Genomic DNA, 26,079 nt, shown 5'->3' with positions numbered 1-26,079 from the left:
CAATAAAAAAAAACAAAAACAAAACATCACTAACACCAACTCACAGAGTTTGTCACTCATTAATGATTGAACAACATATTACAATATGCATGTTCCTAAGTTTCATGATCAATTTTTCTTGGCAGCACCAAAGAGAAGTCCAAAAAAGATAACACCGTGGTGGAGATGAAGAGTGACAACACAGAGGAAGCGATTCTCCTCGGTGTTAACGGTGAAAAACAACTTTCCAGTGATCAGGTAGAGACCTGGCTCAGGCCAAAGATTGCTCTGTTTCCGTGTTGATCTGATTATCCAATTAACATTTTTTACACATTCTCCTTGTCTGTGTGTTGTGATGTCTGTTTGCACCCTGCAGTAAAGGGGAGGTGAGGTCCCGGACGTGCAAAGGTGACGAGGTGACTTTATACACACCAACAGCTGCTCCTGTTCTCCTGCCTCCAGACTTTCCCTAGATCTCATTTTCCAGAGTTACATCGCAGAGAAGCTCAGTTGTCCGTCAGTGAATTTACTGATTTGCGACTCAAATCATTCCAGGCTGCAGCTTTTGCTTAGAGTCCTTTACAGCCCAGCACATCTCTCTCTGAATGCACTCAAGCTTTAATGAGGAGTGAGATTTGATCTCTTCACAACATCAAATCTGCTATTAAGTCCTCCACCTTCAAACCAAAGATCCTTGTAAACTGCTGATAGTCTGTAGAATAATTATTAGAGCACAAAGTTGACCAGGGACTTTTTTTTTTTTTTAACTACACCTGACTAAGCATCACCTCAGGCAAAGCAATCACTGAAGAGAACTGCTCTTTATAAAGTGTATATATCATAATCAGTGTATATATTTCTCTATTTAAAATAACACAATAGAAAAAAACAAAAAAAAAAAAAAAAACACCCAAAAATCAAAAACCAGATAGTGTTATAATTTGTTCTGGTGCTCTCAATGGAGCAGGAAAAGTGTTGACAGTTGTATCCCTCATTTTTTTATATTTTTGCCTGTTTTCTGTTTTGCTTAAGTCCGTACACTGAACATCTTGTGGGATACGCCCACCCTGCCACTTCCTCCCTTGCCCACAATTTAGTCTTCTCGCACTGAAAACAAACTTTTAGGTCATTTCATCACATCTTTTTTTTTTTTTTTTTTTTTAAATAGCTTTACACGCCTCAGTTTGTGTATATTAAGTAAAATATTTTTTCAAGACAGGTGAATAATCTGTTCAGGATTTGACTTTTGAGGGCTGACGTTAGTTGTAGTTCTTGTTTTGTTACTGTTTCTTTACCCTACAATCTATTTTTGATATCTTGTGTGTGTTTGAGCTCCAGCTTTGCCATAAGTCAGGTTAGAGGAGTTGCAGAGGCCTTAAATTACATCAAGAAACTCCACATTTTGTGCTTATATTTAATGCTCAGTGCACTGATTTTGTTTTGGATTTGTTTCTCTAAATGGAGTTGTGTTGTTGCTTATCTAATGTGAAACCCCTGTTTTGTTGAATGTGTGTAGGTGAATAGGGGGTATTTCTGTGTGATCTTTAATCTTTTTTTTTTTTTTGGAGGAAGGGTGAACGTAGAACAGACCATTAATCCTTTTTAAAATATGGCTCACAGCATGAAGTTTACTTCCTTTAAGGAAAAGAAACATCTCTAATGAGCTAATAAATTAATCCAGTAGTGACCGACACTTGAAATAATATTTTGCATCAGAGAGAGACACAAACACAGAACTGCCCTCAGATGTGATGCTTTAAACGCACACACTGATCATTTAATGTAATTTTATGACACATCTCTACATGACTACTTCAGAGGGGGGAATGATTGCGTCTCCACCTATGCAAAAGCAGTTTGATAAATCCAAATGATCTAAGCAGCTGCCATACTCAGCTCACTTCCTATCCTCTGTTTTCTGTTGGTGCTCTTCCTAATAACCCTGTTAAATTGTTTTGGATGTTTGAAATTTCTAAAATCCCTTTTAAATGTCTTGGAGTTGTAAAATGCAAAATTGATGTCAGTGATGGGCTTCAAAAGAATTTATCAACAAAATTCATTGTTTTTGCAAATTATACCAAATAAAAATTGACTGAAAAGAAAACAAGGTGTCTGTTTAAGTAAGTCAGATTCACAAGAAGTCTGTGTAGTAAACGACTTAATGGAAAAAAAGGGTAATTGTTAATGTAGTGTGACTGCCACAGGGCAGCTAGATAGGTGCAAAGTGAAATTGTTTAAAGGCATGCACACAAAAATACACTACACTTTAAGTTTCCAACATTAAGAGTAATGCATGACTTCTTTTAGGGTTAACTGAAGCAGGTATTGTAAGGAAACAACTATTTTTTCCTATAATTCATTTAAACTTTTCAGAAAATGCGTGACTCACTGGGCTGTAGAGGAATTGCTGAGGCCCTAACTATGTTACAGGCAGAGATGAGCATATTATCATTTGTTTAATTAAGTTACACAAAAAATAAAAAAAATGGCTCAGGTATGATGAAGATTTGATCTAGTAGTCAGTAAAATCTGATGTAGCTTTTCTTTAAACTATCCTTTACCAAACCAATAAAGATGGATGTATTTTCTCGTCTGCTTCACTCCAGCAGACTCTGATCATAGAATATTTTGACTTGTTGAAGCAGGAAAGGTATCAATAAGATTAATTATAGATCAATTGAGTGCCCAGGAAACCCTGTTGTTGAGCAGAGACCACTGGAAAGAGAGTTTAGGTAGCAACTGGGGCATGGTGGGTTAGTAAGCCCACATGCAGCAGGAAGGTATGGATCTAAATACTGAAGGAAAACCCCATAGGGAAGCCTGAGAGGTGGAAGAGCTTTCAAGGATGGATTTAATGATAACTCTGTGAAACTGAATAACGATGAGAATTCATCTATGGCAAAATCTGTAAGAGCCAGAAAGGCCTGAAAATACACCATTCAAGGCACAGATGTAAAAAGCAGCAGAGAGCACCACGGTGGACAGATTCTCAATCTGGTGAAAGGAGGATCAGGGTCAGAAAGAACCCCACACCCAGAGCCTCCAGGTGTTGCAGACTGTGCATGTCAAATGGCTGAAGGCCAACCAGACAACAGAACAGTGAAGATTTGACAAGGGTGTGGAGATGATGATCGAACATGGCAAAGAAGATAGGCAAGCAGCCAGAAGAACCACAACAATCCAAAACTCAAATCAGACCAGAAGTTATGGCCCTAAAGAAACAACACCTCTGGAAGAACTGTGAACGATGCCGATAACCTTAAGACCAGGATGATATTCTTACTAAGTGCTGGAGGGAAAATCTTTCTGTCTCCACCCATCCTACGGGGCACTGGCATGTTTGAATACTGTAAATTCTGAGCTGCTGCTGCTCTCATCAGGTTCTCAGGATCCTGCTTGAGCTCACCGTGTTGTAAGAGGAACAGATCGAGGAAACCTAAGAATGAAAAAGAAGAAAGTATGAAGAGCTCAGGAACACCTGCCAGGAAAGAAGTTGGAAAGCCATGTGCTGGCCAGCAGTGGAAGTTTGGTGCCGTGGCTTCATAGAGCGTACATCCTGGAGAGACATTTCTACCACCTCAGACACAGCTGAGATGGCATCAAGATGGGCTTAGTAACAGTCTGATCAACCAGGGTGAAGGTGCATATTCAAAAAGCATGAAAACCGCAGTGAGCCTGGCCGCATCACTGAGCAGCTGTTAACCTTAAAATCTTGAAGATGTTTCTGAAAGCACTACACAGAAGTTCAGAATACATGTCTTTTGACTCCACATCTTACTCTATGCAAAAGAAGTTGACTTTTTATTTTGGATAGTTTTCCCAGTGAAGTCTAAAAGACAAACATTCTGAATGAACCTGTAGAGAAGAGGGTTGGGTGTCTTTTGCTTATCATTTTATTAACAGCACTGTGCATACTTCCAAAGTGATATGAGCTTTAAAAACCATCAAAAAAGTTAATGAATGCCTTTTACTGATGAGAAGCAACACAGCTACATGGAACGACAGCTCCCTCTTGTGGCAGAAAGTTGAAGTACCTCAGCAGAGAGACTCCATTCAACGGGGCTGGTACACATCAAGCATCGCTGAGGCTGAGAACAGATCTGGGACATAAACCAGTGCTTGTTCTCTTATATGAGGCCTGATGTGGCTGATAATTCAGAGAGGACAGAGTCGCAATACTGCACAATTTTGCCTTCGGAGATCAATACCTACAACCTCTTGAAAAACACAGCCTTTTTCTAAACATGGTGACGATCTTTAAACATATGGCACTGCTCACAGAATTATTCACGAAAGTAAACAAAACCTTTGGAACAAAATACATGTACAGGAATGCAAAAGGAAAAAAAGCAGCCTTTTTTTCCTTTTCATATCACTAACTATACAGTTTTTCTTTAGAGTGACAGTATCAAAGCATAAATTGGTATACTGCACAAAAACAAGAAAAAATAAGAAGGTAAATAATACACAAAAATGCTGTCATCCAAAATATCGAGAAAACATTGGTACAGTAATGTGGTGTGGGGATCTCCCCATCCATTACCCATCATTCAAGAAGTTTGTCAAGGCAACTAGGAACAGAAACAACTGGAGAACTCCTACAAAATAGCCACAGTGTGGTTCCAGTCAATACACATCAATACCCAGAATAACCTCAGGCCTAATATCTATTGACATGTAATTTACTCCCTCAACCCAAAAAATAAACAACATTCTTCATATGCTAGGAGAGGTGTAAGTCAATGTACCTAAAAGCTCCTTGCATTCATCTCTTATTCATTTATAGTACCTAGAAATGAAGCTGCTGTCTGTAGTCATTTGAATATTCGAAATCAAAAGAAAAATGTGCAAGATATAACAAGACAGAAAAAGTAATAGGCTACTTGTGTGACTTCATTAAGCGGATATATTAAGCTACATGTCACCTGGATAAACAGACAGCTGAAAGGTCAGCTGCTGTCGATGCCAATGAGTTTCCTGTTTACTTATTTATTTTTGGACAGCCAGGTTGAACGCTTTGTGTTCAGATAAACATTATTCCTGAGTTAGTTCTTACAGTTGGCCCAAATACTGATTTCAATGTAGACTTGGGGGGTGGGCCAGCAAACCCATGAGCCTAAAAAGCCTTGTCCTTTCGGTGGTGCGAACTCCATGGAGAAATGAAACCAATGTGAAACAGGAGCCTTAATCTATTATAAAATGGCTGGTTTCCATACCCAAAGCATCTTGTTTGTTTTGTAACAAACAGTTGCTATACAGAGTCTACTTTAAAAAAACCCCAACAAAAGTCAAAAAATCCAACAAAAAATTAAAAGATTTTAAAACACTGAAGAGTTGACAGCTTGAGAGGGCTGCAATCTCACAAGCCATTTGTATTTTCAAGTATGCTACATTATAGACTGGAGAAACGGGTGATACTGTCACTTTAAAGAAACAGGATGACGGTTAAACACAATATTCACAAATGTACATTTAAGGCTTAATTGTTTAGCACTAACAATAGTAGCAGCAGTGAAGCACTTCTGAATTAATAATAACAATATTTATGATGATATTACAATAATATATTACCAAAGTAACTCAATAACATTTTATTTGTTTGTCTCATAACACTGGACTCAGCTGGAGGCAAGAACCTGAATCAGCCAGCCAATGCAGTTAGACGAAAAAGTTTCAGACGCCACACATCCCACAACACTAGTCTGACTGGTACTGGAGGGTTGTTGACATTAGTGCGTACTCTAATAACCGCACTGCCAGACTCTACAGCTACACTAGGCCCTGCCATGAGTTAGAGCAGTAGTACGTTTACAGAACACAAGTCTGAGTATACTGACTGTAATTCCACATTCATGTTGTACAGGAGAAGGGGTTCATTTGAGAGCAGGCCATGAGGCATTGATCTGGCAGACATACACACACAGGCATGCTCACATACACATTTTACACACACACACTGCCAGAAAACAGTCTAGACCTGAACCATTGTCATGCTACTTTAAAGAAAAACAACACGACAAAACAAGAAAGTCTTCCTAAAAAACAAAAAGTACCAAAGCAACGTTATTAATAAAAGGCCATAACAGACTGAATTCATCACGGAAAGGCTGTGCTGCATGTTTTCTAAGCTGCTGCTGCTGCTGACCAACATCTTTGTGAGGAAGACCCGCCTTGTATCTGGTCCCTGTCTACCCATATCGCTTGTACCAACAGCGACCCTCAAAGCTGAAATCATTTTCACATACTGTATATGCACGTACTGTATATATTACACACATTTAATATATATTTACTCATATATTAAATTTTCATATAGACATACAATTTTAGTTTTATTTGTGAGGTGTCGGTTACATTTTTTCAGCAAGAGGCTTCGACAAAGATAAGAATCTCTCTTCCCAGGATTCCAATGAAAATCTTGCATCACGCGGCGTCCCGTCATTGCTCTACGTGTGCTCAATTCAGTCCCACAGAGAAGTTGTTGAAAGCGAAGAGCCCCTTAACAGTTTTAAGAAGGCCAGACACTGTTGAAAGCGCATGGAGTGCAGGGCACATAGTCCCAGAGATGCTGTGAGCTTGCTAGAATAACAGCCAGTTGGAATTCACAGGGGCGTAGGGCATCAGCCAGCACCAGAGGTAGTGCTGCAGGCAATGGGCTTTGGGCTTTGGGCTGGTCAGTGCCAACCTTAACCTAACCAGGCTGTGCCAAGCTAGGGCGAGAGAGCAAACACAAGAAAGAGGCACAAGGACTGTGCTATGTAAGAATATGAGCAGTGGAGGGAATGGAGACAAACTCACGTAGGATATTCTTGGCCATTTCGATATTGTTCTGTGCAATCATCAGTGCTTTCTGAATGTCCTGGTAAGAGTATCCCTGACTCATAAGGTGCTCTATCTCACTACTGATTAGAGGGTTGGCTTCTCCTCCCACTGCTCCACTACTGGGTAGAGCAGGGATGGGGGGGACAGGACTGGGTCGCCGCTCCGAGTTGATTCGTCTGGGCAAGGGCTTTGGAGGTCTCTCTGGTGCTTCTGCTGGCTCTGAGAATGCTGAAGAAATAGGGAGAGTGAGCGCCTACGGCTTTAAGGACACAAAGTCTCAACCTTTCTACCACTAATACACCTCAAACAATAGAAATTCAACATGTGTCATTGAGAATAAGGTGGACTCTCAGAGAGGTAAGATGGATGTTTTTTTAATGAACGCTGACGTGGCTGACTTTAACAAGCACTCAACAAATCAAATTATGTCTGCTGGAAAACTTAATTAGTCCCAAAATAAAAAAGATTCAAAACTTTGGTGAAACACTCAGACATACAGAGATAATCCTCCGTGGTTACATGTCAACAAGAGATTATCCTGAACATTTAAAAAAATACACACAATACTCACATTTTTTTTTGTAGTGTAGACTTCACTGCAGATAGGCTTTATATTAAAACCATCAACCACAAACTATCACTCTTCAGTTGACCTTGTCAGCAACTGCAAACAAAATGCTCTGAAACACTCCCATGCTGGCTCGAAACCTTGCTCTGCTCCAGCTCTGCATGGCTCCACCTGCACCTGCTTTACATTTCCTCCCCAGAGTGGAGGTCTGCTAAGGCCACTAATGCTGCATTAGTAAAACCTCTGCACCTCCTTGATGAGAGTGATGGAGGACATAGCAGTACTCAGAATGACATGCAGATGGTTATTTCACCATCAGGTTTGTCCAACATCCTGGAAGCACCACTTACTTTTTCTCTTGGTTTAAAGGTCACTGGTTTAAGTGAACAGCTTTCTGTAATTACTTGTCTTTATCTTTCTTTGCACAATGTGATGGCACGCACTCGAGTAAATGACATCCAACAATTGATTAATGTGACGCTTATCAAAGTCCAAAGTAAAGCACAGCATTAACTTCAGAGAGCTTCCTGAAAATCTGTATGTCTGAGTCCATACCAGTTAGCTACATGAATATATTGATTCATCAGAAATTTTGGCACTGAAGGACCTGAAGCAGCTGCTGCTATACATTTTTTACATCCAAGTATAACTTTCTATTCTTGGCAAGCCCACATTGATGTAAAATTTTAAACTTTTAAATGTCAAGTCCTCAGAATTACAAATAATGTATATATTATATTTAAGTAAAGGTGCACTAACTAGTGAGGTAGTGCAAGTTTTCATTTCTGATAGCAAGACATAACATTAGCTGGAACATAAACTTTACCTGGCACATTCCAAATTGGAGCAGAAATCACTGACAAAGAAAGCTGTGAAATTGGATGCTGTGGGTCAGAAACGATGGGAACAAGCGTCTTATTCGTTACAAGACACATGTTAATTACGTCATCATATGAGAGTATCACTACAATTAGATTAAAACTATGTTAACTGCAATTTAGTTGTAAATGTATAAATGAAATAAAATGATTGTGTAGGCTGTAAATCTATCATAGAGACACCTCAAATACTCTACTTACATGCTGAAGCTCCAGCATCTGAATCTAAGGAAAGGCGGCTGAAAGCAGCCATGGAGGATGATGATGAGGAGGAGGAAGAGGAAGATGACCCCCTGAGTTCTGAGAGTGTCCGTCTAGCGAGGGGCATTGGCAGCCTGGGTTTTGGGAAGTCATAGCCGTTTTCTTCTTCTTCTCTGTCCTCAGCTGTGTTGTCTCGTGGACCATTAGCCATTGCCAGGGGGGGCAACTCGGAATAGTCTGCAGGGAGGGGAAGCTTTTTGTTAACATGACATGTGACAGCCATGAAATGACATGTCTGATAGAAAGTGACTACGAGAAGTTAAACCCAATGTTCAAGTTATATGCTTATGCATAGCATATATCTGCTGCTGTCCACATGCAGAGATCTTTATGTCCCCTAAAAGCAAGCAAGATAGCTCATATGACTCGCATTCATGCCAACACAATAAATTTACTTTGTTTACAGATGTTTTTTTTTGTTTTGTTTTGTTTTTAACTCATTAATATTTAATTTGAAGTTAGAGTCAGTTTTGTTCCATAAGCAGTTAACAGTATGGCATTGATAGCAAAATAAACACTTTGCTCTGAAAAAAATTTGGTATACTGAAACATCTGCAAAAAGGTATGACTTAAAACTGGAACATGAAAGCGAAATATTCTGCCAACCTTGAAGAGGCTCACTTAACTAATTTTAGCAAGTGAATCAAACTACCTGAATCTCTGGCTTGTTGCGACCTGGCCTGGACGTTATACATAGCTTCATACATTTGAGGTCCATCCTCCAAGTCACCAAGTGCCAGCCTACAACAAAACAATGACATTATTCCAAACAAAAACAAAAAACAAGCATAGTTAAGTATGTCACTATCTCCAAGGAAGTAAATTAGTGGATACAGTGCGGTTACCTTGAGTTGTGTGTGGAGGCTTGGCTTTGTGTCTGGAGTGCTGGAGGCTGAGGTTGTGGTGGCCTTGGGACTGGTGGTGTCTCCCCTAAAGGTGCTGCCATGATGGGGGGCAGGGCAGGACGCGAGGAGGGGATCATGTACTCTGACTCCTCCTCACTGTCTCGTGCCTCCTCTCCTGCAGCTGCCCTCATGGACTGAGATGGCCTGAAAACAAACAACCCAAAAAGTTTTATGTTCAAACTGAATGAATCTACACCAAAATACCAAGGGTTGAATTTTATGAAAGTATTGTGCTTCTTATATGGAATAAAAATGCTTTTCATAAAATGTCTTTAACATGTATTGACTGGAAGTCAGCTAAATCACTGTCTGTCAAGACAGTGCCAGTAGAAGGTACCTGCTTGCCATTGAATAGATGGCATTGGCTGAGGCTGAAGACTTGACTTTGGGGTTATCATAATCTTGGCCAGCTAGTGCAGCAAAATTCTGGGGGGGGAAAAAAAAAAAAAAAAAAAAGAACAACTAATACTTAATCAATTAATACATTTTGAGAAGTATGTGTGTTTGGTTTTGTGCTAAAACATTAAGACACCACTGTAATGTGAAAATTGAAAACATGAGTTTTTCTCCACCTGACTGTCAGCAAGAAAGTGAATAAGTGCAGACTGTCACGCACATCCAAATAACATTAAATTGTACTGGTTTTCTGGGACTATTACTACTATCTTCAATACTTTCCACTTGTGACTGCAACTACAAATTTGAGTTTAGTGTGTAGTGTTTTGTGGTTCCTCTGACCAGCTGGTGATCCAGACTGAGTGAGCTGTTGTTCTTCTGTGAGTCTGAGCGGGTGTCCAGAGCAGAGGGCAGTGCCAAAGGGAGGGAGTGTCGGTTGGAAAGTTCCCTGACACCTGCTCTAAGGTCCCCTCCCAGACTACACACTTGGGAGGATGAGGACGATGAAGAAGAGGATGATGAAGAGGAGGTGGGGGCCTTGGGGACAGGCCTAGAGTTCCAGTCAGTCAGGGGCCGGTTCGGAGGTGTGGGAGGCAGCTTATCTCGAGGGGGCTCCCCAGGAGTGCAGGGTAAAGGCCGCCTCTGCAAACGTCCATCGGGGGCTGTCCCAGCTGTGTGGGGCCGATCTGGAGGAGGTGGAGGGGGAAGATCCCTCAGTACTGGGGGGAGGGGCAGAGGCTTATCTTTGTGGTGAGATGCTACCTACAAGGGAGAAACAAAAATGGACCCAGCCCCTTTAGACCACATATAATATTGACGTGAAATCCAAGAAAACTTTGTGCTGTGGAGAACAATCCATTGAGCTACAAGGCCATGCTGTATGCATTCATCATCGTAATCAACAATATAGATCACCTAGATGAAAAACACAGAGGTCAAATGTTTCTCATCTAGAGACAACTTCAGCTTTCAAAGCAAGACAACGTTAAAGATCACCCAAGTCGAGTAATTCTTCTATGGCAGTACCATTTCCCATATACAAGCAGGCCATGACGCACGAAACCACGACTGTGAACCCGCACTGTAATGTCCTCTGTATTCTAAAGAAGATGTTAAAATTATTGCGTATCTTCATTTACCTTTGTGGTGACCCCAGGGCTGGATGCACCAGGGGGATTTGGAGGTCTGTGTGGTAGCAGGTCTAGTCTGGGTGGCACAGGGGGAAGAGAGGACTGAGGAGCCATAGACATGGGTGATGGGGGGCGTTCCACCTGGATCACGATTACATGAGCAGTGAACAACATATTATCAAATTCTGCTATATAGGAAACATTTTTACACAATCAGCTTGTCCTCTGTACATGATACACATGATGAATGCTGCTTCCAATCCAAACTGCTGCTGATATTACCGATCTGCATTGTTTGTTTTTTTTTTTTTAAATGTAAACTTAGCTGTGTTGGGTATCGATTAAAAGGAATACGACAGTTCATCATATTACTCTTTGAATAGTCTGATTTCCCTCTATGTGGAGCAGGATTACAGGGCTATCATATCATGCAAAAATATTTTACGCTGTGTGCCATTGCTGTTATATTCTCACTATTCTTAATTAAGTTAAAAAAACAAGTTAAATATATATAATACAATAGATGTGGTCTTTATAAATCTTGTCTTTCAGTTTTAAATTAAATCCAGCATTAGCAAAATTATCAACATTTGCAAATTGGATTGCATTAAATCGCTTTCATTTGTGCAAAAAGTCAAAAATTCAAGGGGAATGCTACATCATAAATTCAAATTTTCATGAAATTATGTGGTTTTTGCAGGCATCTGAACTAAATAAGCATCTATGTCAGAAAAAAATTTACAGGATGGAGTATCTGTAGCATGACAAACTCCATCTAAAATGGAATTTGTCTAAATGTTGTGACATTTTACCGTGATTAAAAAATTGGCCTTTACATTTTTCTGCACCCTGTGGTACTGCTCAATTCAACTTGAAATATAAAACACATTTAGTTTTTTATTGAAATTCTTTAAACCAACAGGGCTCAAAACAGAATATTTATTAAGTACAACTAAATATGTCAGTGTACATTTAAAGAAATGGACATTGATGGGATATAGGTCAGGACAGAAATCAAAGGCAGAGAAACTTCAAAGTTTGTGCCATCTGAGGTATTCACCACTACACACAGAGCTTTTTTGAGGCACATGAAAAATGTAGGATAGGAGAATGCCCTAAATATGAAATAATAAGAGGTACAAAGAAGCTGCTACCTTGGCACCATGCAAGATAAAGATGAAAGACTTTAAATATGAGCTGAGTTTGAAGCACACTAAAGTTAAAAGGGCGAAGCCAGGAGTGTTTCATCTGTACAGACATGGGTGTCTCAGAAAAACAGAGAAGAGAAGAGCAGAAATCATGAGGTGCCCCTGGAGTATCAATCCAACTTGTTTTATCAGAAAGAAAGACCAAGACAAGACACCCAATGTCATCCCTGGAATCTCTGAGCAATAAGGGACAGGTTTTGTCCAAATAGGTGAAGATACTTCAACAATCTTACCTTTGCACAGGCGAGTTTGCTCATCATGAGGTGGGGGTCTTCAAGTCTGTCATCCTCGTCATCATCATAGCTGGGCGATGGAGCACCTTCAGCCCCAAATGTGCCCTTACAGGAGCCCCCACTGTTGTCCTTGGGGTCAAAAGGATCTACAACAATGGGCTCTGTACCCTTGATTTCACAGCGACAGAAGGGACATCCCGTTCCCTGACCTTCTGACTCCTGTAAAACAGGCAGAGACACACACAGCACAGAGAGGCTCAGGTATTCACAATGGTCTCAGGTGTTGTGATCACAAGTGGACAGGTGTGAACACATCAAGGATGAATTGAGAGCATATTTGTGATTGATTCTCTGAAACCAGATAATGAGTGTTGAAGATTTACAATAAACTGAAAATATTTTGCTATTTTCAATGAATGAAACCTTTCAGTGCAGAAAAGCACATTTGCTAACAATTCTGGGTCAGATTGACAATGAACCTATCTGTCAGATTGGTTAAAAAAACCTGCTCGCATTTATTCCGGGAAAGTGAGGTACCATCACAAGTGGTCATTCGAGACCCTTTTAAAACTTGATGGTTAGCAATTAAAGGAGGATATGTGTTTTTACCCCCATTATGTCTGTAAAGAAGAGCAGTACAGCAGTGTTTTCTTCCCTCAACAGTAATGAGTTATGACGTTTAACTTGGAGCATCCAACACACAGAACTCTTTCCCATCCACCCATTCTTGTACCTGCCAGGCAGTGAGACAGGAGGTGCACATGAGATGACCACAAGGCTCAATCTTCACGTCCTTGTCATTCTCAGCACAGATCTTACACAGCTGGAAAGTGGAGCCCATCTCACAGTACAGCTCATATTGCTCCTGAAGGGGACAAAATGAGAAAACTATGAATGTGAATGTGAAAGTTCATTCGAAAGGTCATTTTTAAAAGGCTTTTAACGACCTGGAACAAAGTTAAAATGCAGGGGCATGTTTTCAGTCCTATACTCAAGCAAAATGAGCTTGTTCATAAACATCTTTATGTGTGCGGTTGGATTGTGGGATATATGGGATAAATAGAAATCTATATATATATATATATATATATATATATATATATATATATATATATATATATATATATGGGATAAATAATATCTATCTATCTATCTTACCAGACTCTGCTCTTCTCAGTCGATTTCTTGTTTGGTTTGCATCTCTTCTCAGAGTGGATATTACAATTACATTACAATATATTCCAATTCACAGCTAGGCATCTTGCATTTAACATATTGAACACAATGTTCAGAGCAACAACGGAATTCGAAAACAAAAGGAGAAATTTTAAACTGACAAAAACGACTGTGGTAGATGAAGTTAAGATGTTGCATTTCAATGTCATGTCCTTGGGTAACATGGAGTTAAGTGACAGAGTCTTACAAGAAGATGACTCAATACAGCAAAAACATCCTGTTAGATTAAATATAGCGGTGCATGCATGAAACGTTCATACTGCAAATTCCTGTCCGCTGTCACCTTTTCTGATTTAATGATATACTTTACTAGCTGTGGTGTTGCTTTTATGTCAGACATTACAAGACATTAAATATATTCATTACACAGCTACGTAAACTTGAGCAACTCAGTTCCTGTGGGTTGAGTTATGACGTCTTTAACTTCTTGTTTTGGTTGATAATTTCCTTTCCACTAAAGAAACTATAAACATTTAACCTTTACAATAAAATGCAAAACACTAATAGAATGTAGACAAGCTTGTTGCTCTGACCTGTGTGACTTTGATGTGGTCTTGAGGTGAAGGCTCACACAGTCCTGTCAGGTCAGGGTTTTGGGTCCTGCCATCTGGGAATAGATAGCTGGAGAAGCAGAAGCACATGAAGTACATGAGAGGGTTTACACAGAGGTTCCCCTTGAGGTATTCTTTTTCCTTGTAAAGTGATCATCATGATTAGTTAGTATGATTATAATGCATGTATACCCAACAGCTTGTGGAAATTAAAACATCTGTTCGAACCATTCACTCAATCTAGCGACTTATTTGAATGTCACCAGCAATTTTATGCATGTAAATTCTCAAATGGGTCAGATGGTGTAATTATCATTTCATATTTTTTTTAGATGCAGGCGATATATTCTATAAGCTTTCCCAGTTTAAATAAGCACTTGATTACAGGTTGGGGCAAGCCAACCGCAGCTTTCATTAAACAAAGTAATCAATGCTGGCATAAAAAGATGAGTTTCAAGCCAGGCAGCTAAACCACTGACTGAGCTGCACTTAGAAACCAGCAGTTCTATTCTGGTTATGATAACACTGGAATGATGGACGCAAGCAATATGATATTGCTGGACTGGTTTGAAGCTGAAGGCAAATTCAGAAGTGGGATGCAAAATAGAGCCACATAGGATGCAGTGATGCATGCTTTGTGGGTAGGAAAGAGAAAGAGAAATTATAGGAAAAGAGTCATATATGATAGGAAGCTTCACTTTTTAATCATTATTCAAAACTGCGCTGAAGGAGGACCAAGATCAAGCCAAAAATGGCAGATCAGGAGTGTAGATCTAACCTCGCCCAAAAAAAAAAAAAAAAAAAAAAAAAAGACAGAGAGAGATGTGCCAAACAAAATGCCAGTGGACTTACAATCCTTCCCTGAAGCCATCTATGAGGGCCTGGAAGAGGGGTTTATTGTGGGGAATGGTCTGGAGTATGTTTCCGTCTGCTGTCACATAACCAATTGCCCACTGACCCAGCCTTGTGCAACTCAAACGGAAGATGTAACTGTGGAGAGAGACGTTAGATAAGATATATCAAAGTTGTGTCACTTTGCCATGATCAGCCAAATGCATTGTGTGTTGCACATTGCTGATGCTACGGCATGGTCAGATGCTCCTTTATTAGTTGTTGGAGGCAAAGAAAGCAGAATTTAACATTTTGTGGGTGATTCCTACTATGTTGACAAATTTGTATCAGGAAATTACTTGGCAGAAGAGTACTGGTAAGGGTAGGCCAGAAAAAACAAGAGCAGCACATTAATTGATTAGGAGATGACAAAAATGTATGTATTAGGATTTCCTGACAGGACAGAACTGCGTTGGGCTATACTGGACAAGCAGAAAAAGGGAGTCTTGGTGATGGCCTTGATGTTTTATTTTGACATGAAATGAGTACTGTTCTCATAATACAAACAGATTTATCGTGACAGTAAGCGGTGATATACAATAGGCAGATAAATGCTCAGATGCCAACATGGCCGAAAACTGGCCTCGTTTAAACAGTGACATCAGCTTTCAGTGTACAATCAGATCATTGATGCTAGCCAGCGCCCCACTGCCTTGGGTCTTTACATAAGTCCTCACAAACACACTCAGACACACAGAGCAGCAGCAAAACTGAAGTAGGAAATTAGCACTGAATTTGTATTGATGCCAATCAATGAAAATCTACATTGAAAATCAGACACATACATTTGGACTGAACATACTAGTCACTTATAAAACAAAAATACACACTCAAACACACATTCACATACAAGTATATTATCTCCTGAGCAGGAATGAAAATAGGCATTGAGAGCTATAGTAAATCCACAACCATACTTTTTTTGTGGGAACACAAAGCATCAATGTGTTGACATGATGCATTTCATTAATATTTGACAATGGAAATGAAAGTGCGTGGCTCACACTGTCCAATAGCAACTAATGTCTGTGAGTTGGGTAGAGCCAATTCAGAAAAGTACTATGTAAATGTGTAGTTATGCCTGTATCACTGAAAGCACTCCAAGAAGCATAAATGGGATTACATTTTGAGTTCAGCAGCGTCATTTACTTCATCGTTAACCTTTGTGTGCATACGTTAACATGTGTTTCTGTATTACTCACCTGCCAGGCTTGTGAATGAACTTCTGCAGCCGTGCTTTGACCTCATCGTAGGTGAGAAAGGCCATGTAGCCTGGGTGAGTAACTGCTAAGCTGTTCCAGTTCCGCAGAAGGGACGACCATGGCTTCTCATACGAAAGAGAGAGAGAGACAAGAGTGATTCATCTGATGTTTGAGTAACCCGACGCAGAAATAACAGTGCGAGTAAAGTGATGAAGAAATGCATCATGGTTGAAACTAAAATAAAAGTGCACTGAACATCAGAGTGAAAACTCCATTTCATTCTGGGTCAAGTGATGGGAAACAGACTTTGAAACTTAATTTGCAACAATTAAAACACCATGAATGCTTTGTTACCATCCGGAGCTGCAGCCCCCCCCCCCTCCCCTTTTTTTTTTTTAAACACTCTTTGTAACACACAGGAAGTGACAATCAAAAATGTTTCCTCTGCCTGACTCAAAGTAAGATCTTTTTTATCTCACCTCTTTTGTCCCATTGTGTGTAATGCCATTACTACCTTACTACATTAATAAACCTTAAATGTTAAAGTATTCAGTAATGTTATATTCAGTAAGTGTACATTTATTTATTAGTAGCTCTTAACTTTTTAGATACCTACCTAGATCTACTTTACATTTAACTGATGTGAGGTAGCAAACTTTGATATATTGGTTATGACTGCAACCACATTTGACAGCCAAGTAACTGCTTGAATTAACAAATTTGAATCCTTGTAATGAAATAAAAACACAGCTTTATGACCTCCAATCTACTGCATAACAAGGGAAGAGCTTTAAATGGCCACAGACTCACTTCCTCTTCTGAGTTTGAGGACATTTAGAGTAGGACTTCACTTCTGTATGAGGGGAGTGTCATAGGAAATGTCTGTAATCTTTTTAGTTTTCATTTGTCTGTTTAGTCTGTTGGTGTCGCAATTAGGCAGGGCTAATGTCAGACAAGAAACAGCACACAACGGTGAAATATGATGCAATAAATTTTGGGTAATGCTAATTAAAACAGTGATTAGGCTTAGATATGAGATTAAATAAAACAACAAATTTAATTTGGAACTGTGTTCATTACATGCTGTAGATAAACACTTACAATGACACCTGATAAGCCTGCCCTCTGCCTTTCCCTTCCTATATCCTCTCTTTTTCCCCACATTATTCTCCGTAATTTCTCCTGCCAGTTCATTCTAGGTCAATTAAAGAAAATTAAATGTCTATTTCCTGCTGCATTAATCTACAGAGGATTGAAAAATATAAATAACAGGCTGCATTTATTTATTTTCTCTGCAACAACTGAGCGGATGAGCAGTGTGCTGTAAGTTTGGCAAAGTAAAATTACTCAAAGTGTCAAGGTAAATGCTTGATTAGTTAGATTCCTCTCTAGGGAATTAGCCCAAACATTTTCATCCTTGCTGTTTATTATTCATCCAGCACTAAGACAGTCCAACCCTAAAACAGCATATAAAAATCACGATTGATCTCTGATTCTGGCAGAAAACTGACATAATATGGACTTGTAAAGCCACCCTTAAAAATGACAAAATTAATGCCAAACATTACTATCGGCATGCGTGAACAGCACAGAGGAAGGTTTAACTTCAGTCCTGTCTGAATGTCTGCAGGCATCCTGATAAAAGGTTGTAAGACAGTCAAACAAGATGTGGCAGATTAGCTTAGGTTCATTAAATGCTGCTCAAATGAAATTGGTTTCCTTCACAAAGGGTAACAGGTTGTCACTCTCTTCCTTGAAACATTTCTTGTCTCATTAACTCAAAGGAAATGAAAGGACACAGAGAGGTACAGTGTGTGTATGTGTACCTGAAATAACCTGGTGAAGATGTCAAACTCAAAGACAGAGATATAGTCGTTGCAGGTGAGGTCTATGGTGGACTTGAGGGCCATGGCCTCCAGTCCAGAGCTGATAGCATGAAACTCATGAAGAGACTGACGGAACACCTTCCAAGGCACTATGGTCCTGTTAAAACAAAGCAAAATAAACAAGACATCACAAATAATTAGTGCTGAGTCTAGACTGCCTGCACTCTGCCTTGTGGAAACCCATAGATACACCAAGGTGTGGGGACTGCCTGTTGCAATAACCTTGTGTTCATAAAGCACACTCAAGTCAGCATACAGTATAACAACTCTTCTAAATACCGATAAGAACTACATTTCCAGTTAAGTTCTTGGTATTAATACAAGCTAAATAGGAAATGGCCTTTTGTGAGCAGATAAACAGATGTGTTGTGGACTTGCTTGAGAAAATATTTTGAGTATTATCAGTCATGAAAACTGATGTGATTAGTTTGTTCAAGAAAGGAGCAAGCAGATAAATTTCAGCCGACTCAAGCAAATATTAGCTTGTTACAGAGCATTGCTCTACCATATGATGGGTACCTTCTTTGTTCAGTTCCTGTTATAGAAGCAAGATATATAAAACTCAGAGTTATCTGATAAATAGGGAAATAAGTGCACCATTATGTAGTGTTGGGAAAACCCAGCATTTAAAATGGCCCTGTAGTCCACCCCCCGTTACAAACAGACTTGTCTGTGTTTATTGGTATAGTTCATGGGTTCACATATTCACACATCAAAGACCTCCATTATTTAGTTATTAGACCTTTCTTCTGGCCAATTTAAACATTTTTATGTCTGTCATTAATCTGAAATGAGAGCAAGCAGGCTGACAATCTTTCTCTCAGATGCCACTTGTACATTCTCTTGGTGAAGTAACTTCTAATTAAGTGGTTAGTTCAATTATTGTGGAAAATAAAAAAAAACACTTGGGAAAATCCTGTCAGGCACAACATACAGCTCCAGGATGCCACTGTTGAACCACTGGAAAAAGAATACTTCATAAAAAACTATTATATAATTGGACTCACTTGTCCCCGAAGGCGCGTCTCCAGAACTCTGCAGCATCTGCCTTTGTGATACGGAAGTTGTCACCCTGAAACAGACCATTGGGGAAGATGGCCTTGAGCTCAGCTAGCATGTGGCTGAAGATCAACGACAGTTTGGTGAGGTTCCGCCTGTGTAAGTCCAGAAAAAAAGCATGTGAGATTGCACCTTTTAGCACTGTGATTAAAGCCTGATCATTGGCACAATCAACACTAGTAATTTTTAAGCATTACACATCAAGACTTGTTATACTTTTTTTTATTATTAATGAGTGTATTTCAATTCTGGTCCTCATATTTAAAAATAGTTTATCAGTATAAAAGCTAATGATATCCACTGAGATCTGTAAAGTTTTTGCTTGCTAGAGATTTATGTACAAGGTTTTAGTTTTTTCTTGTTTTTTTTAAAGGAAAAAAAAAAAAGAAAAAGGAAAAGAGGCCCCCTCTAACACTGGTCACATTAAAAGAGAATGTTTTCTAATTGAAAAGCATATCTAATCTAAGGAAAAAGCAAAAGCAGCACTGAACTTTTTATTTGGTTAATTTGTGCAGCTGTTATACAGATACAGTTATAAAGAGTTAGGACACATAGGACAGAGAAGGGATTGACATACACTAAAGAGTCAGGCCTGTCAGGAATTGCGACAGACTGCTCTGCTTCGAGCATTTGGACACGTGGTATGTACCCTAACCACTCAGCTGTTGCAGTCTGAATAGTTGACTAATGTTTTTTGTTTACTAGTGGGGGGGATATGATATATCTATCTACAATGACTGCAGATAACAGTAAACTGTTATGGCCCCAAATTGAGACTCATCAGTGCTCAGTGTAAACTTATTGTGGCGCATTTTCACCGTGCAATTGATTCAGTTTTATATTGTAATATGGATACCAGAAAAAAATGTGACATCTCTTATAATAGTCGATTGCTTTTTACTTGTTTTTCACAAAGCAAACTCAGGGGCTTTAAACCCTTAAATTTACTTCTGTAACACAAACACAAGGCTTTACCTTGTAAAAAACACTGGACTTGAATGTAGACTGGATACTCTCACAAGGAAAAAAAAAAAAAAAAAAGATACAAGTGAACAGATCATGATTGCAGGTGGAAATTAAGATGCTTTAATCGAGGCTGGCTTTCTGCTTGGAGTTCTCTTCCACTGAAAATTTTTCTTAGCTGCTTCCACAATACAGAAATAGCCAAAGGTCCACTACTGAGAAAACATAGCTGTGTTCAAGCGCACACACACACACACACACACACACACACACACACACACACACACACACACACACACACACACACACACACAATCTGCGTCCAAGATGTAAAGGTTGTATGTATGTAAAGTACAGTTTAAATGTTCTAGTTGCAAAGGGTGGTCCAGGGCTGAATAGTAGGTGAGTTGACACAATAAAGATGAGAAGTGTAAAATAATTAAAGACAAAGGTTTGAGGAGACGACACGAAAAAGGAGACAAGAAAATGAGAGAATTTTTCACAATGTGACCATTCCCCACAACCCATCACAGCATTAAAAGTATTGTACTGAAAGAACCATGATTTATGAGGCAGCACAGAGCGAGATTGTGCTTGGCTGTTGGGCAGGGTGAATTGACATGCACAAGAGAGACAGCAATGAAAGCGTGGCTACACTGCAGCTGCCCCACACAACACTATGCACCCTATGAGTGGAGAGATGGAGGAGTGGAAAGAGTGAATGAGAAGGGACAGTGACTGAACATAGATGAATAAGATTAGTGTACATTGAGAACCAGCCAAAATAGACCAGTGTTTGTTAGTATGATAGTTTGCCTCAAAGCAACATCGGAAAGAAAGTGTAATGATCACAAACTGCGATAAAGCCTGATATTTACTCTCCCAACATGAAATTACGTTCCAACAGTGAACTCTGTAACAGCTGGACATCTAATCTTCAACTACACTGCCCACTTTAAGTGTACAGAAAAACATGAGGCCAGATGCATCGACTGTCTTTGATGTCACGGCTGTCCTCATCAAATATGCAACATGGAAAGTGAGAATTACTCCCTAAAGAGCTCCTGTAGCCATAATTGAGAATCCTTTCCAGTGTCATTCAAGGAAAAAGCAGACCAGTTCGACATGACATTTCTGTACTTTTTCATCTCAGCAGGAGGTTCTCCTGCATTTCTCCTGTTTCATGAACCTCCTGGCCTACTGAGCACTAAAGCCTCTTTCATTTGTCTGTCAATCTTTCTATATCCTGTGCAGTAACAACAGTCCCCCTCTACTTTCATCTACATTGTAATCACATGAAGACAGTACCATTTCTCACATTCATGTGTGAAATGAGTCTCAAAACATTCATTTCCATGGTCCATGGGCAGACTGTGGTCTGGGTTAAGACCCAGATAACACTGTGCCAATAACTGCTAAGGTACTGTACGTACACAAAAACACATTAAGAGCTTTTGAAGAAACAGAGGCAGATGTTCAACACCCCCAAAACCCCTCCAAAAAAAAAAAAAAAAAAAAAAAAAAGAATCTAAGTCAAAATACACTTGATGTGCTTTGTAACTGCAAAGATACATGGTGTGTGAATTTGTGGATCAGAAGCAGAGAGAATAGTTGTGTAAGTGAACACTAATCTGACTGGCATCAGGCTCACAGGGTGGTACAGCTGTCTCTGGCACAAGATTTGTCCAGTGACTGAGACTCCATTGTGTGGTTTTGTTTCTATGGCAGAGATGGCATTACGGAACACATACTTTTCATAATTATGAAACTCTAAGAATCAGATTCAATTCTAATCTCACAGGTAGAACAAGAAGATATCTGCCTTAGCTTCGGCCCATCTCACTGTGTCTTTGTCCCTCTTCATCCTACAATACCAGCTCTGTGCTGGGCATGCAAGAGTGAGTGAGTGAGAGAGAGAGAGGGAGAGAGAGAAAATGTGTTTGTCATGAGCAGCAGCCAGTGCTACAATGGCGTACCCCTACAACTGTTACTGCCAGTTAAGCTTCTAAACCCAGCTTGACAAGTGGGGGATCACATACACAGAGCAGTTTGGTGACCTGCTCTGGATTGCGATACGTCTACAGTGTTTTCTTTTACTTCATATTTACCATTCATAACTAACACCAGAGCAAAAAGCCTTTTTTTTTTTTTTGGTGAACACTGTTTTTTTTGTCCACCATCCCCCTCATGCTATAGATTGACCTATGACCCTGCAGCTGGCTGCTCCCTTCCTGTTTCCTGCAGGCTGTGATAAAGTAGCCCAGCTAGCCAGCACCGCACTGTGCTAATAGACCACAGCACAGCCAGCAAGGGTCAGCTTTATAGAATCAGAGCTTGGACTGGCCGCATCACAAGTAGCTGCAGTATCATCATGCAGCTGTATTTACTTTTCTGCTCAATGCTCAAAGGAAGATTCAGATCAGACATTAACCCAGCTGAGCAACAATTATTTTCAGAATTTAATATAAATTAAAACTGGATCAGTACCTTGATGATAATTACACTAGACCAGAAAAATTTAAGTCATTTTCATTTACCTTTTTGGTCCTCTGGTGGCCAATTAATAAAATTTTCAGGCAATCTGAGGATTTTTAAGAAGCAACTGAATCGATTGGGGCTAATTGCATAATAATTTTTCAAAACTTAAATTTAACTAATTTGAGAAACTATGTAGATGGATATATGGATTTTAGATAATTTTGTCCTCTGTCGAACAGCATTAAATATTAGATCACATTAGATCAAAAGGCACTTGTGAAAGGGCGTTGACTACGATAACATCAGGAGACGTTATGAGACCAACACCATTCATGCAAGTCCAGTCGTATGCAAAGCACTTGCACTGTGCCCTCACAGGCTGATTCTCACTGGTCATAGTAGGCTACAGGTAGTAATCCCTACCACACTGAAATATGGTAAGATAATTTGTAAACAAATAGCAAAAACAAGCAAGCAAAAGCAACACATTTCACCACTACCTAAAGGCATCTTTGGGGAATAAAATGCCATTGTCAGGTCAAAGTCAACTCAAAATGCAATGCATTTCCTTCTAAAATCAACTGTACCACTTTTTAAGCACAATAAGCACAGACGTTTTGGTCTTGCAGTAGAGAAAGCCTTAACAACCTTCACTTGCATTTAATCGCATAATATTTGGCTACAACTATTTTTAATGGCTACTTTTCAGTGTATGCTGATGTTTTATAGAAATAATGAATTGATTCATTGTAAAAACAATTGCCAGATGAATCTATACTAAAAATAACTATTATATTAAGCCAAATAAATTCACAATATTACATAACAAATGGTAGAGGAAGCAGGGTGGATTAATGTGTTGAAACTCTGTCTTACGATTTTGCACTAGTCATCATTTTATAAATTTAACCCTCCGGAACTGGCTTCATTCCAGATCTACACCAGGAAACAGCCATGACAGCACACGCAAGCACAGACACTGTACTGCACTGAAGAATGATGCAAAAGTATTTTTTTATGCCTTCCCGACATAAACTCAAATATAAAAACCATTTCAAACAAAAAAAGTCACCCCTATGCCAGCTCAAAATTTTCCTAAAAATTTCACTTTTTATCGCAGTAGACAATGAGAAGCTTAAAATTTGATTGTTGTAAAGGGGAAAAAAAAAAAAAAAAAAAAAAAAAGACTTAAAGTTGTAAAACTTTAGTTTAAAAAAAAAAAAGCTTTGTTCATCTTAATCCTGTAAATACATTTGAAAAGCCATGTTTTAGTGCAGATCAAAGCGCATTTATCTCTGAGAGGATAAAAGACATGCTCGTTTATCTTGAGAGGCAGAGAAGCTACTGAGTTGCATCATGCCGATCACCATAATCTAATACTGCGAGGAAGGCCGGAGTTGGCTGCTCAGTGCGGAAACATAAATAACCATGACTCTACTATTTTTGTGTTGGTATACATGGGGATAGTAGTTCAAGCGGCAAGTCTTGGCAAATGTAATCGAGGCAGAAACACCAGCAGCGTCTTAAGTTTGAAATGTATTTTCCATTTGCAGCACTGTAACCCTTTAGCATCTAGGTCAGGGGTCACCAACCTGCAGCTCTTTTATCTCTCTGCCATGGTTCCCTGTGACTTTGAGAAAATAATGTAAATAATAAATGGAATTAGAGCTTGGACTTAAACGGACATTTCCTAAAAAAAAATAAAAAAAAAAAAAATAAAATTTTTCTATTTTTCAATGCAACAGTCATGATTCTGGAGATTTAGGCGATCTTGTAACATGAAAAGAAAATGTTTTCATAGTTTGTCGATCAGAATATACGTTGCAGTCTTGTGCGCATCACGAGTCGCCGACCAGCTGGTGACTTATTTTGAGCTCTTGAACCCGGTAAGCTAACCATGGATACATCCAAAAAAAAAAAAAAAAAAAAAAAAAAGTTACTGAGGAAAATCGAACGTGGAAGAACTATGTACATATATAGAACTTTTATTTCATAAATGCAACAAAGTACCGTATACAGTCAAATAGGTTTTGCAACTCTACATAGGTTTTCTTTAGTGAAAATGGCTCTTAAAGCCGAAGGTTGCCCATTCCTGTGCTAAAATCTTATTTTACTACAGCAAACTAGCTTACTACTAAGATTCTCTGCTGTGACAGTGCAAAGGAAGGATTTTTTGTTACTTGGTTTGTCTAAAGAGAAGCAAAACAAAGGCAGTGCACTCAGTTTTACTCGTATCTATAAGAAAATGGAGAATTTAAGAGAAGGGGAAATAGGGTTAGGCTGTTGTCCTTTTGAAAACAATGCTATATTGATATTTTATAAATTTCAGTTCAAAATTAAAAGGTTTTCGTTCTTCCTCATTTTTCACCTGATAAAGCACCAACACAAACACCAGATACATGAGTAAGAAAAATATAATTAGCAAAAGCAGGGGTTCAATTCCACTGTGAACTATTTAACGTATTGTCACTTTAAAGATTTTTTTTATTTCAACTGAAAACAGCAATAAAACACATGGAGCAGACCATGGTCTAAGTAAGATTTTCAAATCTCTTCTCACCGAATGATCAATAATGCAAGACCTTCTATCAACAATAAACATGAATATACACATGAAACATACATGAAAAACATTAAATGCATTCATTCATCTTCAAACACTTATCTGTTTCCAGTTTGTGGGGTTGCTGGAGCCAATCCCAGCTCACATTGGGCGAGGGGAGGGTACACCCTGGACAGGTCACCAGTCCATCGCAGTACCAACTCACACAGACAGACAGAAACCACCACTCACACTCACAATTTAGAATCACCAATTAACCTGAACATGTCTTTGGATGGTGGGAGAAAACTGGAGTACCAGGAGGAAACCCACGGGGAGAACATGCAAACTCCACACAGAAAGGCCCCAGGCTCAGGAACTGAACCGGCGACCTTCTTATTGTGGGGCAACAGCACTAGCAAAATCTAAAATGTTTTAATTTTACAGTTTCTTTCTTTTTTCTTTTATTAATACAAAAGAATGGGAGTTTTTAAACAGCTAAGCAGCTACTCATAAAACAGGAATGAACAACATACATGCAAACTTTCCTCTGTAATCAATTTGATCATTGTACTGCAACACTCCATTTCCTCATAGCTTTATCCAACAGTACAAACATAAACCTTTTACTACAGTGTCATTGCCACAGTGATAAGATAGGATAGTCAAAGCCAGAAGCAGTGTTCTCAGAGATACGCTTTTGTTTCATATAGATGTCAGGTACATTTACAGAAAATAGAATGTCATATTTTAGGACTGGACTGGTGAATTAAAATAATAAATGCAGTTGAAATTTGCAAATAACAAAGTTACTATACCATACAATGTTGTGTTTTTCTTTGTCCACAAAGGCTTTACTACAATAAGCACTGACAACACAGATGCAGTTTA

The 26,079-nt window shown here is 39.1% G+C and overlaps 2 protein-coding genes across 5 annotated transcripts in view; one reads left to right on the top strand and one right to left on the bottom strand.

Annotated features, from left to right (window-relative positions):
• mcamb (melanoma cell adhesion molecule b) overlaps window positions 1-927 on the top strand; it is a 30,247-nt gene extending 29,320 nt beyond the window's left edge. For all 3 annotated transcript variants that reach the window (XM_029518332.1, XM_029518331.1, XM_029518334.1), the window contains 2 exons: window positions 126-237; window positions 356-927. In XM_029518332.1, coding sequence (XP_029374192.1) covers window positions 126-237; window positions 356-358 — 115 coding nt within the window. In that variant the 3' untranslated portion in view covers window positions 359-927. The remainder of the gene's footprint in view (window positions 1-125; window positions 238-355) is intronic.
• A 5,806-nt stretch (window positions 928-6,733) lies between these two features.
• cbl (Cbl proto-oncogene, E3 ubiquitin protein ligase) overlaps window positions 6,734-26,079 on the bottom strand; it is a 29,416-nt gene continuing 10,070 nt past the window's right edge. The window contains exons 3-16 of one of the 2 annotated variants that reach the window (XM_029517433.1): window positions 19,154-19,300; window positions 18,087-18,243; window positions 16,261-16,382; window positions 15,020-15,157; window positions 14,150-14,237; window positions 13,114-13,245; window positions 12,381-12,599; window positions 10,949-11,080; window positions 10,152-10,571; window positions 9,751-9,839; window positions 9,354-9,557; window positions 9,161-9,249; window positions 8,449-8,685; window positions 6,734-7,029 (exon numbers count right to left, since the gene is read on the bottom strand). In XM_029517433.1, the coding sequence (XP_029373293.1) occupies window positions 6,734-7,029; window positions 8,449-8,685; window positions 9,161-9,249; window positions 9,354-9,557; window positions 9,751-9,839; window positions 10,152-10,571; window positions 10,949-11,080; window positions 12,381-12,599; window positions 13,114-13,245; window positions 14,150-14,237; window positions 15,020-15,157; window positions 16,261-16,382; window positions 18,087-18,243; window positions 19,154-19,300 (2,470 nt within the window). The remainder of the gene's footprint in view (window positions 7,030-8,448; window positions 8,686-9,160; window positions 9,250-9,353; window positions 9,558-9,750; window positions 9,840-10,151; window positions 10,572-10,948; window positions 11,081-12,380; window positions 12,600-13,113; window positions 13,246-14,149; window positions 14,238-15,019; window positions 15,158-16,260; window positions 16,383-18,086; window positions 18,244-19,153; window positions 19,301-26,079) is intronic. The other variant, XM_029517434.1, reaches the window with a different exon arrangement.

Source organism: Echeneis naucrates, chromosome 13, assembly GCF_900963305.1.
Source record: "Echeneis naucrates chromosome 13, fEcheNa1.1, whole genome shotgun sequence".
Lineage (NCBI taxonomy): Eukaryota > Metazoa > Chordata > Actinopteri > Carangiformes > Echeneidae > Echeneis > Echeneis naucrates.
Note: the sequence above shows the minus strand (reverse complement) of the source record. Positions and strands in the feature narration are given on the sequence as shown.